General features: G+C 38.6%; 1 protein-coding gene across 7 annotated transcripts in view; it reads right to left on the reverse strand.

Annotated features, from left to right (window-relative positions):
* Positions 1-13,026, reverse strand: part of CCAR1 (cell division cycle and apoptosis regulator 1) — a 56,090-nt gene that overhangs the window by 34,655 nt on the left and 8,409 nt on the right. For 5 of the 7 annotated variants that reach the window (XM_036438303.2, XM_036438300.2, XM_036438301.2 and 2 more), the window contains exons 3-6: positions 12,057-12,229; positions 11,610-11,654; positions 7,094-7,126; positions 812-1,005 (exon numbers count right to left, since the gene is read on the reverse strand). In XM_036438303.2, coding sequence (XP_036294196.1) covers positions 812-1,005; positions 7,094-7,126; positions 11,610-11,654; positions 12,057-12,229 — 445 coding nt within the window. The remainder of the gene's footprint in view (positions 1-811; positions 1,006-7,093; positions 7,127-11,609; positions 11,655-12,056; positions 12,230-13,026) is intronic. The other 2 variants (XM_036438302.2, XM_036438306.2) reach the window with 2 other exon arrangements.

Below are 13,026 nucleotides of genomic sequence, written 5' to 3' on the forward strand. Positions count from 1 at the left end.
CAGTTTGACTCAGTGGTAGAGCGTTGGTCTGAGGATTGAAAGGTCCCAGGTTAGATTCCGGGCAGGGGCATGTACATTGGTTGCAGGCACATCCCCAGTATGAGGTGTGCAAGAGGCAGCTGATCGATGATTCTCTCTCATCGATGTTTCTAGTTCTCTATCCCTCTCCCTTCCTCTCTGTAAAAAATCAATAAAATATATTTAAAAAAAGAAAAAGAAAAAAAAAAAGCTGAAACCGGTTTGGCTCAGTGGATAGAGCATCGGCCTGCGGACTGAAAGGTCTCAGGTTCGATTCCGCTCAAAGGCGTGTACCTTGGTTGTGGGCACATCCGAAGTAGGGGTGTGCAAGAGGCAGCTGATCGATGATTCTCTCTCATCAATATTTCTAACTCCCTATCCCTCTCTCTTTCTCTCTGTAAAAAATCAATAAAATATATATTTTTTTAAAAAATTTATAAAAAGAATGTTTTTAGTTTATACAACACTAGATATGAGAAAGAGAAGATAAATTTTAAAAGGCAATTATGTCAATCCATTTTTTCATTGTATGTCTAAACATGAAAAAATTAGAAATAACTCACTCCCACAAAATGTTTATAAAAAATTCACATAACTAGTTCATTTAATAAGCAAATGATAACTTGAGTCACATTCCCCATTAATAAAGATCATGGGTACAAGTATGACGAGATAAATGATTAAAACATAAAATTATAGCTAAACCACAATCGTATGCCCAATTAAGTAGGTACTATAAATATACATGATGTTAAATACAAAAAGGCATCTGCCAACACCTAACAATGTTTACCTAAGCTGAAAGAATACATCTTCATCCACAAATCCAAATGTATCATGTAGTTTTGTGACCACTCCTGTAAAAACACGCTGTTTCTGAGGTTGGGTTTGTTGCTGACTGGACCTTGGTGTTGGATATGATACAGTTATCTGTGCTGCAGGCTGAGGCGTAGACAGGCTAAGACTTGTAGGCAGTGCAACAGGTGGCTATAAAACAAAATCAAAATCAAATTAAGGTAGTGATTTGAAATAGTCTACAAATTCTCTAAACATCGATTTTAAAAATCTAAAACAATAAAAAAAATAGTCTAGAAATTAAAAATAACTCAAACTGCTAAAAATAACTTATTTGAAGTTAGAAAAATAACTATGTAAACCTTGAAAATAAAAATCAAGTTTAAAAAATAGGTCATTTGCCAAAACCAGTTTGGCTCAATGGATAGAGTGTTGGCCTGTGGACTGAAAGGTCCCAGGTTCGATTCCGGACAAGGGCATATACCATGGTTGTGGGCACATCCCCAGTAGGGGATGTGCAAGAGGCAGCTAATAGACGATTCTCTCTCATTGGTGTTTCTAACTCTTTATCCCTCTCTCTTCCTCTCTGTAAAAAAAAATCAATAAAATATATTTTCTTAAAAATTAAAAAAATTAAAAATAGATCATTTGAGGAAAAGATACCGTAGTATAATGAGTTTAAAGAGCAGTGCTTGAAAAGAAAAATTTTCCTGGAGAATCCAAGATGGCTGCACAGGTAAACACCTAGCCGCAGCCGCACAAAACAATTTCAATAAAATACAACTAAAATATAAAATGGACGTTACCCAGAACTACAGGAAAGTCGATTGACTGGAAATTCTACAACGAGAAGCAAGGAGAAAACCAGAAGGAAGAGCGGAGGAGCTGTAAAAACCTAAGGTACGGAGACACGCGGCGCGCGGAGAGGACAGAGCTGGAGAGGAGGGGCGGCTGAGTGCCTGGCTAGTGTTCCCTAGCGGGAAGGAGATAAAAGCTCCGACTGTGCTGAACCCCAGTTCTAGGCCAAACCCTGGAGCCTCAGGCTCAAACAGAGGGAGCCAGGGCTGTGAGGCGGAATCCCAGGGGAGCGGCGAAAGGCAGAGCCCCTGGAGGAGCGCACATTGTGCGCAGAGGACGGACTGTTGACTCTGCTGCTAGATTGCCCTGGTGGGAAGGAGAGAAAGGCTCCAGACTGTGCCGGGCCCCAGTTCCAACTGCTCTGAACCCCAGTTCTAGGCCAGACCCCAGGGACCCAGGCTCATCCATAGGGAGCTGGGCTGTAAGGCAGAACCCCAGGGGAGCGACGAAAGGAGGTCCCAGAGGCGCGCACATTGCGCACAGAGAAGGGATGGTTGGCTGTGCCGTGGAATTGCCCTGGAGGGAAGGAGACAAAACCCCCAGTCTGCTCTGAACACCACCTCCAACTCCACTTCCAACTGAACTGAACCCCAGTTCCAGGCTCACTGGAGGAGAGCCTAGATTGTTTGGTAGCAGGTGAAAATCGAGGGCACCTTTCTCTCAGAGGTGCTTGCAACGAGTACTGAAGGACCCTGGGGATTACTGAGACTCGGGAGCCGCATAGGACGGGGCTGATGGAAGCCAAGGCTGTAGGCTCCACTCTGAAACCCCGCCCCATTCAAGCAGAACACACAGACTTTTAAGGCTACCAACTCAGGGAAGCTGCAAAAATGCCAAGACAAGAAAATAGATCACAAACGAAAGAAATGGTGGACAAAAAGCGACTGGATATAGAGTTCAAATCTACGCTTGTAAAGTTTTTGAAGAATTTCCTAGAAAAGGTCAATAAGACCTATGAGGATATGAAAAGGGATCAACTAGAATTAATAAGGAATCAATAAGAAATAATAAGGGATCAACAAGAAATAAAGAATACATTGTCTGAAATAAAAAATATTATACAGAGTCTTAAAAACAGAATGGAAGATCTCAAGAATCAAGTCAAAGATTTGGAACATAAAGAGCCAGAGACACTCCTCCGCAGAAGCAAGAAGGCAAGAGAATCCAGAAAATTGAAGATAATGTAAGAAACCTCTGGGAAAACTTCAAGTGAACCAACATCAGAATTATGGGGGTCCCAGAAGATGAGAGAGAGCAAGATATCGAAAACATACTGAAAGAAATAGTGATAGAAAACTTCCCCCACCTGGTGAAAGAATTAGACTTACAAGTCCAGGAAGAGCACAGAACTCCAAACAAAAGGAATCCGAAGACTACATCAAGACAAATCATAATTAAAATTCCAAGAGCAAAAGCAGCAAGAGTAAAGCAGGTAGTTACCTATAAAGGAGCACCCATATGATTGTCAGCTGATTTCTCAACAGAAACCATGCAGGCCAGACAGGAATGGCAAGAAATATTCAAGGTGATGAATAGTAAGAACCTACAGCCAAAGATAATCTATCTAGCAAAGCTATCACTCAAAATCGAAGGCCAGATAAAGAGCTTCACCAATAAAAAAAAGCTAAAGGAGTTCATCACCACCAAACCAGAATTATATGAATTGCTGAAGGGGGTTCTTTTGGAAGAGAAAGTAAATAAAGATAAAAATTATGAACAACAAATACGTAACTATCAACAATTGAATCTAAAAACCAAGGGAATTTAAAAAAAAATCTGATGAACAATATTAACTGTTGAATATAATAGAATCAGAGGTATGAAAGGGGAGTGAACTGACAATTCTTGGGGAAAAGGGGAGAAGGGGATGTGGGAAGAGACTGAACATAAACTGTGCACCTATGGATGAGAATAGGGGGTGGGGAAAGGGCAGAGGGTGGGGTGGGAACCTGGTGGAGGAGAGCAATGGGGGGGGGGAACATTTGTAATAATATGAACAATAAAAAGTTATTTTAAAAAATAAAATAAAAAATAAAGAGCAGTGGTAACCTGGCTGGTATGGCTCAGTGGTTGAGCATTGTTTGGTTTGCAAGCTTGATCCCCAATGGAGAGCATATAGGAGGTAGCCAATAAATGATTCTCTTGCATTACTGATGTTTCTCTTTCTCTCTCTCCCTCTCTGAATCAATAAAAAAATATATGTATATACATGTATTGTTTAAGGGTTTATTTTAGTTTTCTCTTAAGAATTCAAAATCTAAGGTGGCATCATAAAGACTCAAGAATGTCCTGTACAAGTGAATTAAGTCATAGAAAGACCAATATGTGGGAGGTACAGCAAGTAAACAAAGCTTGATCAGCTGCATATAATTGAGTAAGATTTGAAACCCACGAGAACATTGTAAACATCTTGACCACACCCTAACTTTACTTAGTGGAATCTGGCTATAAAATAAAGTCTTGGCTTGCAGGCTGTGGCGCCATCGCGTCCAACTCAGCCCCAGCTTTCTTCTCTTGTCTGTCTTTTCTTAATCCTTCACTGCCCCCTCTCAGGCTCACCAAACCTGGCCATGCAGGTGCGGCACAATCTCACTCATGTGAAATTTAAAAAAACACACAAAGATCTCAAAAAAACAGAACCAAATGGTGGCTGCCAGAGGAGTGTAGGGAAATAGGTGAAGGTGGTCAAAAAGTACAATCTTCCAGTTACAAGATAAAAAAGTTCTGGGGATATAATGTACAGCATGAATATTTTATATAATAATCCTATATAATAAAGAGGTAATATGCAAATTGACCATGCCAGCACACAAGATGGCCAGCAGGGGAGGGCAGTTGGGGGCAACCAGGCCCTACAAGGGAGGGCAGTTGGGGGGTCCATGCCTGTAGGGGAGAGAAGTTGGGGGGAACCAGGCCTGCAGGGAGGACAGTTGGGGGAACCAGGCCTTCAGGGGAGGGCAGTTGGGAGGGACAAGGCCTGCAGGAAAGGGCAGTTAGGGGTGACCAGGCTGGCAAGGGAGGGCAGTTAGGGGTGACTGGGCCAGCAAGAGAGGGCAGTTGGGGACGACCAAGCCTACGGGGAGGAGAGTTAGGGGTGACCAAGCCTGAAGGGGAGGGCACTTAGGCATCGATCAGGCTAGCAGGGGAGTGATTAGGGGGTGATTAGCTGGCAGGCAGAAGCAGTTAAGGGAAATCAGGCAGGCAGTTGAGTGGTTGGGAGCCAGCAGTCCTGGATTGTGAGAGGAATGTCCAACTGTCCATTGGGATAGGGCCTATTGGGCAGAACATCCCTTGAGGGTTCCAGACTGGAGAGGGTGTAGCCTGGGCTGAGAGACACCTCCCTTCCCCATGCACAAATTTTGTGCACCAGGCCTCTAGTAGTTAATAAAACTATTGTATATTTGAAAGTTGCTAAGAGAAGTCTTAAGTCCTCATCAAAAGGAAAAAAATGTATAACTATGTAAAAGTAATTATTTAATCAAATTTACTTTGGTAATAATCATTTTACTATGTATGTAAAATCATATTGTACCTATAAAGTAATACAATGTTATATGTCAATTACATATTAACAAAACTAGGGAACAATAAAAATGTTAACAGTTGCATTGGTCTTTTCTGGCACTATCAAGCATGAATACAACACATTGACCCGAAACCAGTTTGGCTCACTGGATAGAGCATCAGTCTGCGGACTGAGGGGTCCCGGGCTCTATTCCGGTCAGGGGCATGTACCTTGATTGTGGGCACATCCCCAGTGGGAGGTGTGCAGGAGGCAGCTGATCAATGTTTCTCTCATTAATGTTTATAGCTATCTATCCCTCTTCCCTCCTCTCTGTAAAAAAAATCAATAAAAATATATTTTTTAAAAAAACACACATTGATTAAAACATCTGCAAAGAAATAGAAATAATATCAAAATAAAGGAGCAATCATCCTATTCTTCAAGTCAAACCATGGGATTTCTTTTACACCTACTCAATAAAGCTAGTCTCCAAGTTCAAAAATTTTTAAAAATAAAAGCAAAGTCTTATATTTGTACAGTAAAAGAACTCAGCATTTCTTAAACTACAATCACAAAACTTTAACATTCTAACACATTAATGGTTTATGGGCAGACTTTGGGAAATGTTATTCTAAGAAAAGACAGCTTTTCTACTTAATTTGGAAATTCTACTATTAGAGATTGAAAATATGAAACATGTTACATTTTATTTCTTTAATAATAACAACAACAAAGTTTGAGGTTGATTGTCCATTTGAAGTGTACTTAAAAAAAAAAAAAAAAAAAACTAGCCGAGATCGGTTTGGCTCAATGGATAGAGTGTCGGCTTGGGGACTGAAGGGTCCCGGGTTCGATTCCGGTCAAGGGCATGTACCTTGGTTGCGGGCATATCCCCAGTAGGGGGTGTTCAAGAGGCAACTGATCAATGACTCTCTCTCATCGATGTTTCTAACTCTATCTCTCTCCCTTCCTCTCTGTACAAAATCAATAAAATATATTTTAAAAAAAACTAAAAAACTAAAAGATTCAAGACAAAAAAGGCATAAAAAGTTATATAGTAAAGAGCTCCTCTCCTATTCCTAATACTCAGCTGCTCATTCCCTAACCATGGATGCAATATATATTAGAGATTCTGCTTTCTTTTGAACAGTTGCACAGTATTTCACTCAAAGTACATACCAGGGGTCAGTGAACTATGGCACATGGAAAGATATTCAACACACAGGTTATGATTTTTGTACTGTACACAAGCCAAGGATAGTTTTTACACTTTATAAGGGTTATAAAAAAAAAAAAAGAAATGCAAAGAGATTTAAGTGACCCATAAAGCCTAAAGTAAACATTACATATCCCAAGTTCAAAAAATTTTTTTCTTTTAATTGATTTCAGAGGAGATACAAACAGCAATGATGAGAGAGAATCAATGATCGACTGCCTCTTGCATGCCCCCTACAGGGTTAGAGCCCACAATTGGGGCATGTACCTTGACATAGTTTCCAACCATGACCTTCTGGTTCATAGGTCAAAGAACAACCATTGAGCAACACTGGCTGGGCGAAAAAATTTTAATGTTACTAAAAATTAAGCTGATAATGTAAACAGTTACTTCACCTTTAAGGTCAACCTTAAAAAGACATGTAATGTGTACAAAAATTTCCTAAAAATATTCGTTCAAAGAAAATATAAATGCCAGCATCAGTATTAAGTTTAAAATAAGAACTTATACTAATATTTATTCTAACTAGATCTCAGTTCAATCTGCAATCAAAAGCTATAAAAAACAAAAACATACTTTTCATTTTTATTTAGCATAGTGCTAAACTAATATGTGAATCCAAAAAATATTAATTTTTCAACCCTCAAAGAAAAACTTTGCTCTATTCTTCATTCAGATATACAAAAGAAAATCAAACTAACCTGTGTTAAAAGGGTCTGCTGAGGTTGCTGCAACTGAAAATAGAAAACACAAACAGGAAAGAAAAAAGAAAAGGATCAATCAAAATTATTTCATATATGCTTTCTTCATTTAAGAAAAAATTCCTATTATGTGGCTACTTCTAATTGAGAAATATGTGAAAAGTAATAGGTCATTAGGTATAAAGTTTCCTACAGATACATTCAACAACTGCAGAACTGATACATAACTAACTCATTCAAAAAAAGTAAGAAAGTCATCTTTTTTTTATTTTATAAGAATAACATTCACAGAAAACCTCTCTAAGTCCCCACTGGGGAAGATTTCTAATTATGTCACATGTTAATTAACATGTTACATAAATTATTCAGTATCATTCATATGCTACTTGTATCAAAGTATCACTGGCTATCCAATTCATACATATGCCCATAAAATGAGAAGCACTCCTGAATGTCTGTTTTGCCACAAAACTGGAATTATAAAAGACAACACAGTCTGACCTAATTTCTCCAGCAATAGCTAAGTATAGTATTACCATAAAGTAGAAGGAATTGGTATAAAGGGAGAATATTTATTTTTAAAGAATTACATTATTTTTTAAAATATATCTTTTTTTTTATAATCTTTTTTTTTTTCCCCAGAGAGGAAGGGAGAGGGAGAGAGAGAGAAACATCAATGATGAGAGAAAATCATTGATCAGCTGCCTCCTGCACACCCCCTACTGGGGATCAAGCTCTAACCCAGGCATGTGACCTTGAATGGAATTGAACCTGGGACACCCTTCAGTACACAGGCCGACGCTCTATCCACTGAGCAAAACCAGCTAGGGCTTAATATATTTCTTTATTGATTTCAGAAAGGAAAGGAGAGGGAGAGAGAGAAACATCAATGATGAGAGAGAATCATTGATTGGCTGCCTCCTGCACGAACCCTACTGGGGTACGAGCCCATAGCTTGGGTATGTGCCTTTGCTCGTATTTGAACCTGGGACCCTTCAGTCTGCTCTATCCACTGTGCCAAACTGGCTAGGGCTAAAGGGGGAAATTTTAAAACTCTGAAATAGAAACTTGACTAGGCTAAAAGAACCTATATGAAGTTCTAATTCAAAACAGTTTACATGGAATCATCATGATTTATAGGTTAAATCTAGCAAATTACTATTTTTTTCTCTAAGTCAAAAATGAATGATATTCTGTTATCCTATATAATAAAAGGTTAATATGCAAATTGTCCTGAGAGTTCGACCAACCAGGAATTCAACCACTTGTTATGATATGTGCTGATCACCAGGGGGCAGCATGGAACAAATGAAGGCTCCAGCTGGCAGCCAGGGGAAGGAAGGTCCCAATTGTTGGCCAGGCATAGTGACCCTACCTATGCACAAATTTTATGCACTGGGCCTCTAGTTCTTCAATAAGAAAATTTGTGGGATATTTTTGGTTTTGGTTTTTAAAGAATACTCAATGACCTGGCTGAATGTTTCAGTTGGTTGGAATGTTATCCCATGCACCAAAACGATTGCAGGTTTTATTCCCAGTTAGGGCACATGCTTGGGATTCAAGTCCAATACCTGGTTGGGATACATACAGGAGGCAATGAATAGATGTTTCTCTCTCAAAACAATATATCTCTAAACAATATATTGCTCTAAAAATCAATAAAAAGTTATCCTTCTGTGAAGATTTAAAAAATACTCAGTAAGAGCTTTTTAATTTTCTAGGGATCAGATAGGAAAAAAGATATATGTTCATTTTTGTTTGCAAAGGTGTAATTTAGTAAATTGTTGTAGAGAGACTGAAGTTCCTTATATTTATAAATAAGAACTTAAAGAATTAGAGGTTTCAAACAAAAAGGCTATAAAAATTTTGTTTTTTTGATCAGTTCATTTGGTCCCATGCAATTTTTTTTTTAAAATTGATTTCAGAGAGGAAGAGGGAGAGGTAGAAACACCAATGATGAGAGAATGATTGATTGGCTGCCTCCCGTATGACCCATACTGGGAAACAAGCCAGCAACCCCAACATGTGCCCTTGACCTGAATCGAAACCTGGGACTCTTCATTCCACAGGCCGATTGCTCTATCCACTGAGCCAAACGGGCTAGAGCCCATCTAATTCTTGATCTGTTTGATCTTGGGTTGGTGCTTTTATGAACCCATCAACTTCTCCATTAGTTCTAGAAATCCCTACTCAGTCCAGTGGCATAAAGTTATTAATACTAGGCAATGTCATTAGAAGTATGTACTCCAAAGTGCCTGTCATAATCCTCTCCACGAGTCTGTGAAACAGTTCTTGGTTGAAGATGAAGCACTTCAGCTGACTGCAAGAGCTTTCAGGAAAGCCTCAAAGTAAAACAGTAACTTTGCTGCCTTTATTAAAAGTCCAGATATCTCATCTATAAGCTGTTAAGAAAACTTGGTTTTAAATTCATTCATCTGAACAGAATAAAAATTTATTAAAAAAAAAAAAAAAAAAAGCTGAAACCGGTTTGGCTCAGTGGTATAGCGGAATGAAGGGGGTCCCGGGTTCGATTCCAGTCAAGGGCATGTACATTGGTTGCGGGCATATCCCCGGTGGGGGGTCTGCAGGGCGCAGCTGGTCGATGTTTCTCTCTCATCGATATTTCTAGCTCTCTCTGTCCCTTCCTCTCTGTAAAAAAATCAATAAAATATATTAAAGTGAGAAAAAAAAAAAAAAGAAAAAAAAAAGAGTAGCCCCAGTAACCGGTTTGGCTCAGTGGATAGAGCATCGGCCTGCGGACTGAAGGGTCCCAGGTTCATTTCAGGTCAAGGGCATGTACCTTGGTGTCAGGCACATCCCCAGTGTAGGGGTGTGCAGGAGGTAGCTGAACAATCTCTCTCTCATCGATGTTTCTAACTCTATCCCTCTCCCTTCCTCTCTGTAAATAATCAATAAAAATATATTTTAAAACAAAAGAGTAATGCCTTTTTAAAAATATATATATTTTAATTGTTTTCAGAGAGGAAGGGAAGAGAGATAGAAACATCAATGATGAGAGAATCATCGATTGGCAGCCTCCTGCATGCCCCCTACTGGGGATCGAGCCTGCAACCTGGGCATGTACTAGTATGTGCCCCGACTGGGAATCAGACTGTGACCACCTAGTTTGATGGGTTAATGCTTAACCACTGAGCACGCCAGCCAGACAGTATTGCCTTTTTTTCAGTCAAAATAATTTTGAGTATTGGCATTTTCATATGGTTCAACCTAACACATAATCTTTAATAATATATTTATTTCATTAACTGTACTGAAATAAGTCTAAAGGTGTTCTGAAAACAAGAGAGCCAACTTTAACATCAATCTCTTGTCAATTTTTAGAAGTTTAAAGCAATTATTTGTGGTATAGTGTAATCTTCAGAGAAAATGCAATGCTTCTGAAACCTCAAAGGACTTACGGATGAAATTGGGGCATGGATCTAGCAATGAAAGCTTATAGACTGAGAACCTTGTTTCTCCACCGTGTCTTTGGATCCAAGTTTTTGGTCCCCCTCTCTTGTACCCTCTTTTCCTTTCCTGACCACTATACTTTCCTGAAGCTTGTTAAAGGCACTGAAAAAGAATGAAGACTACCTCTTATCTCTGGAGAAGTCCAGAATGGGTGCATAGTCTAGAATAGGGGTGTCGAACTCAATCAGAGAAGGGGCCAAAATCTAAAATCCAGCCTAAATCGCGGGCCGAATGGTTTACTGAACAGTCATAAACTGTCATTGTGATGGAAACGCAGCGGAGTGCAGTGATGACAGCGCGGTGCAGGCCACATTGCAAGGCCTGGCGGGACGGATTTGGCCCGAGGGCCTTGTGTTTGACACATGTGGTCTAGAACTTATCTAGATTTCTACAGGGAAAATGCTTTTCCCGGACAAGCTTCTCCTTAGGTTATCTCTCTTAGCTCTTCCTACATCACAGATATAAAACCTTGAGAAACACAATTAGAATACAAGCCTAGGGAAAAGGGACCAAAGAAACTTGCTTTTAGTCAGAAGTTTTCAAATTGGGTGTAGGGTGGGCGAGGCACTGGTGGTATAGTGGTGAGCATAGCTGCCTTTCAAATTGGGCGTAGGGTGGGAACTACAAGAGTAGGTTTCTTCCCATTTTCAACAGCTCTATTTTAGTATTTTGTGTATTGGGTTTCAGTCTACAATATCAATGGGGGGAAAAGGAAAAGGTTGTGTTACTTTAAAAAAATAAAGGTTGAAAGCCAATTTCTATCTAGGGTTTAGGTTTCATATGGGAAAAAGCTTTTTGTTTTGAGTATTAGGGACAGATTACCCTCTGCATGCTTTCTTAGAAACATATGGCAAACCCTGGCTGCTAGATAAAAATTTGGGTTTTCGGGACCTCTCTCCTATCTTTCTTTACATCTTGAAGACATTCCTTTTTTACATATCCCAAAAGAATTCAAATCACATATTAAGGTAGCTGACAGGAAATAAATTGTATATGAATTAAATTGGAAAAGACACACTCTTTAACAAGAAAGATGTAAACTAACCTGTTGTTGCACACTATACAAGGCCTGCTGAGGTTGTGAATATTGCTGGGGGGGAAAGATTTTTTAAAGAAAATATGCATATTAGTTTTATTCATTATCAAAAAGAAATATAAAAACAAGCATATAAATATATAAGCAGAATTATTCTAAAATTTTCTGGAACAGCTCAATGTCATCCAAAATAAACAAAATAGTGAGTACACTCTGGGATCCAACAAGAACTGAATTTTGTTCAAATAATTAAGCTATATGAACTGCCAATTTAATAGTTTGACTATGCAACTATACTCTTCACTGTCCTAGGTATATGTAATTTTTAACTCCAGAAAAAATTAAGCATAATAAAAACCCACAATCACTCATTCTTTAAAAACTGAAGGTGCCTACCCTTGTTACACAGATTTAATAGTTTTCTAGGTCACATATCAAAACCTATTAGAGATTCACCTGTTGCAATGCAGCTGCTGCAGCTGCGGCTTGTTGCTGCAATGCTGCAGTTTGAGTTAACTGATAGTTTGCTGGGGTTTGCGTGGTAAGGCCTGCTGCCGCCAATGCAGTTTGCTGTGTATAAATAGTAGGAGATGCTCCAAGGAGTGATGGCTGCTGAACACCCAATGCAGCTAAAAAGAGATTAAAAGGAGGGGAGGGGACCAAGATTATTTCCAAGAATTTTCCATGACAGCTTAATTATGCATTATGGTCTGCCATGGTTTAATAAAAACATAGAGAAAAGTTTTCAGTAATGCTTGTAGAATTTAACTGATTAATAACAGATCTCAATCACTTTAATATTAAATGTTCATGTAATGATAGATACAAGAAAACATTCATCTACAAAATGAACCTAACCAACCTTACCTAAACCAAGAGGCTAAAAGTAACCCCAAAAAGTATTTTAAAAAACAAAAAAAATAGCACAAAACCATATTGCTTGGAGAGAGGGAAGTAAGTATTTTAGGAAGAGCAAAAAATAAATTATTTTACAATAAAATTCCTGTTTTATCTTGAAGCAGATGATAATAATAATATATATTAAGGGCAATAATACTTCCTATTGAACAGAATATTCACTTACTTTTACTTTGCATTAAAAAAAAGTAAAACTAAAAACAGACAAAAGCAACACTTAAAAGCACAAAATTTTTAATTACAGTGCACTACTGTACTAAGCAATGAGAGCTAAAATTAACCACATAGAGACTAAAAATCATCTTTACATATATCAAATAAGTGGGTGGAGGACATATAATGACAGGTTTAGGTACTTAATGTTTAATGGATGCTTAGGGCTAAAAGCTGAAGAGAACACAAGGAAGATTTTACTTGATGCTTTTATGCAATTCCATTAAATGCAAACAACCAACCAATTAAAAATTACAGTGTTAGCCAAAACCGGTTTGCTCAGTGGAAAGAGTGT

Source organism: Pipistrellus kuhlii, unplaced genomic scaffold (assembly GCF_014108245.1).
Source record: "Pipistrellus kuhlii isolate mPipKuh1 unplaced genomic scaffold, mPipKuh1.p scaffold_m20_p_15, whole genome shotgun sequence".
NCBI classification, from domain to species: domain Eukaryota; kingdom Metazoa; phylum Chordata; class Mammalia; order Chiroptera; family Vespertilionidae; genus Pipistrellus; species Pipistrellus kuhlii.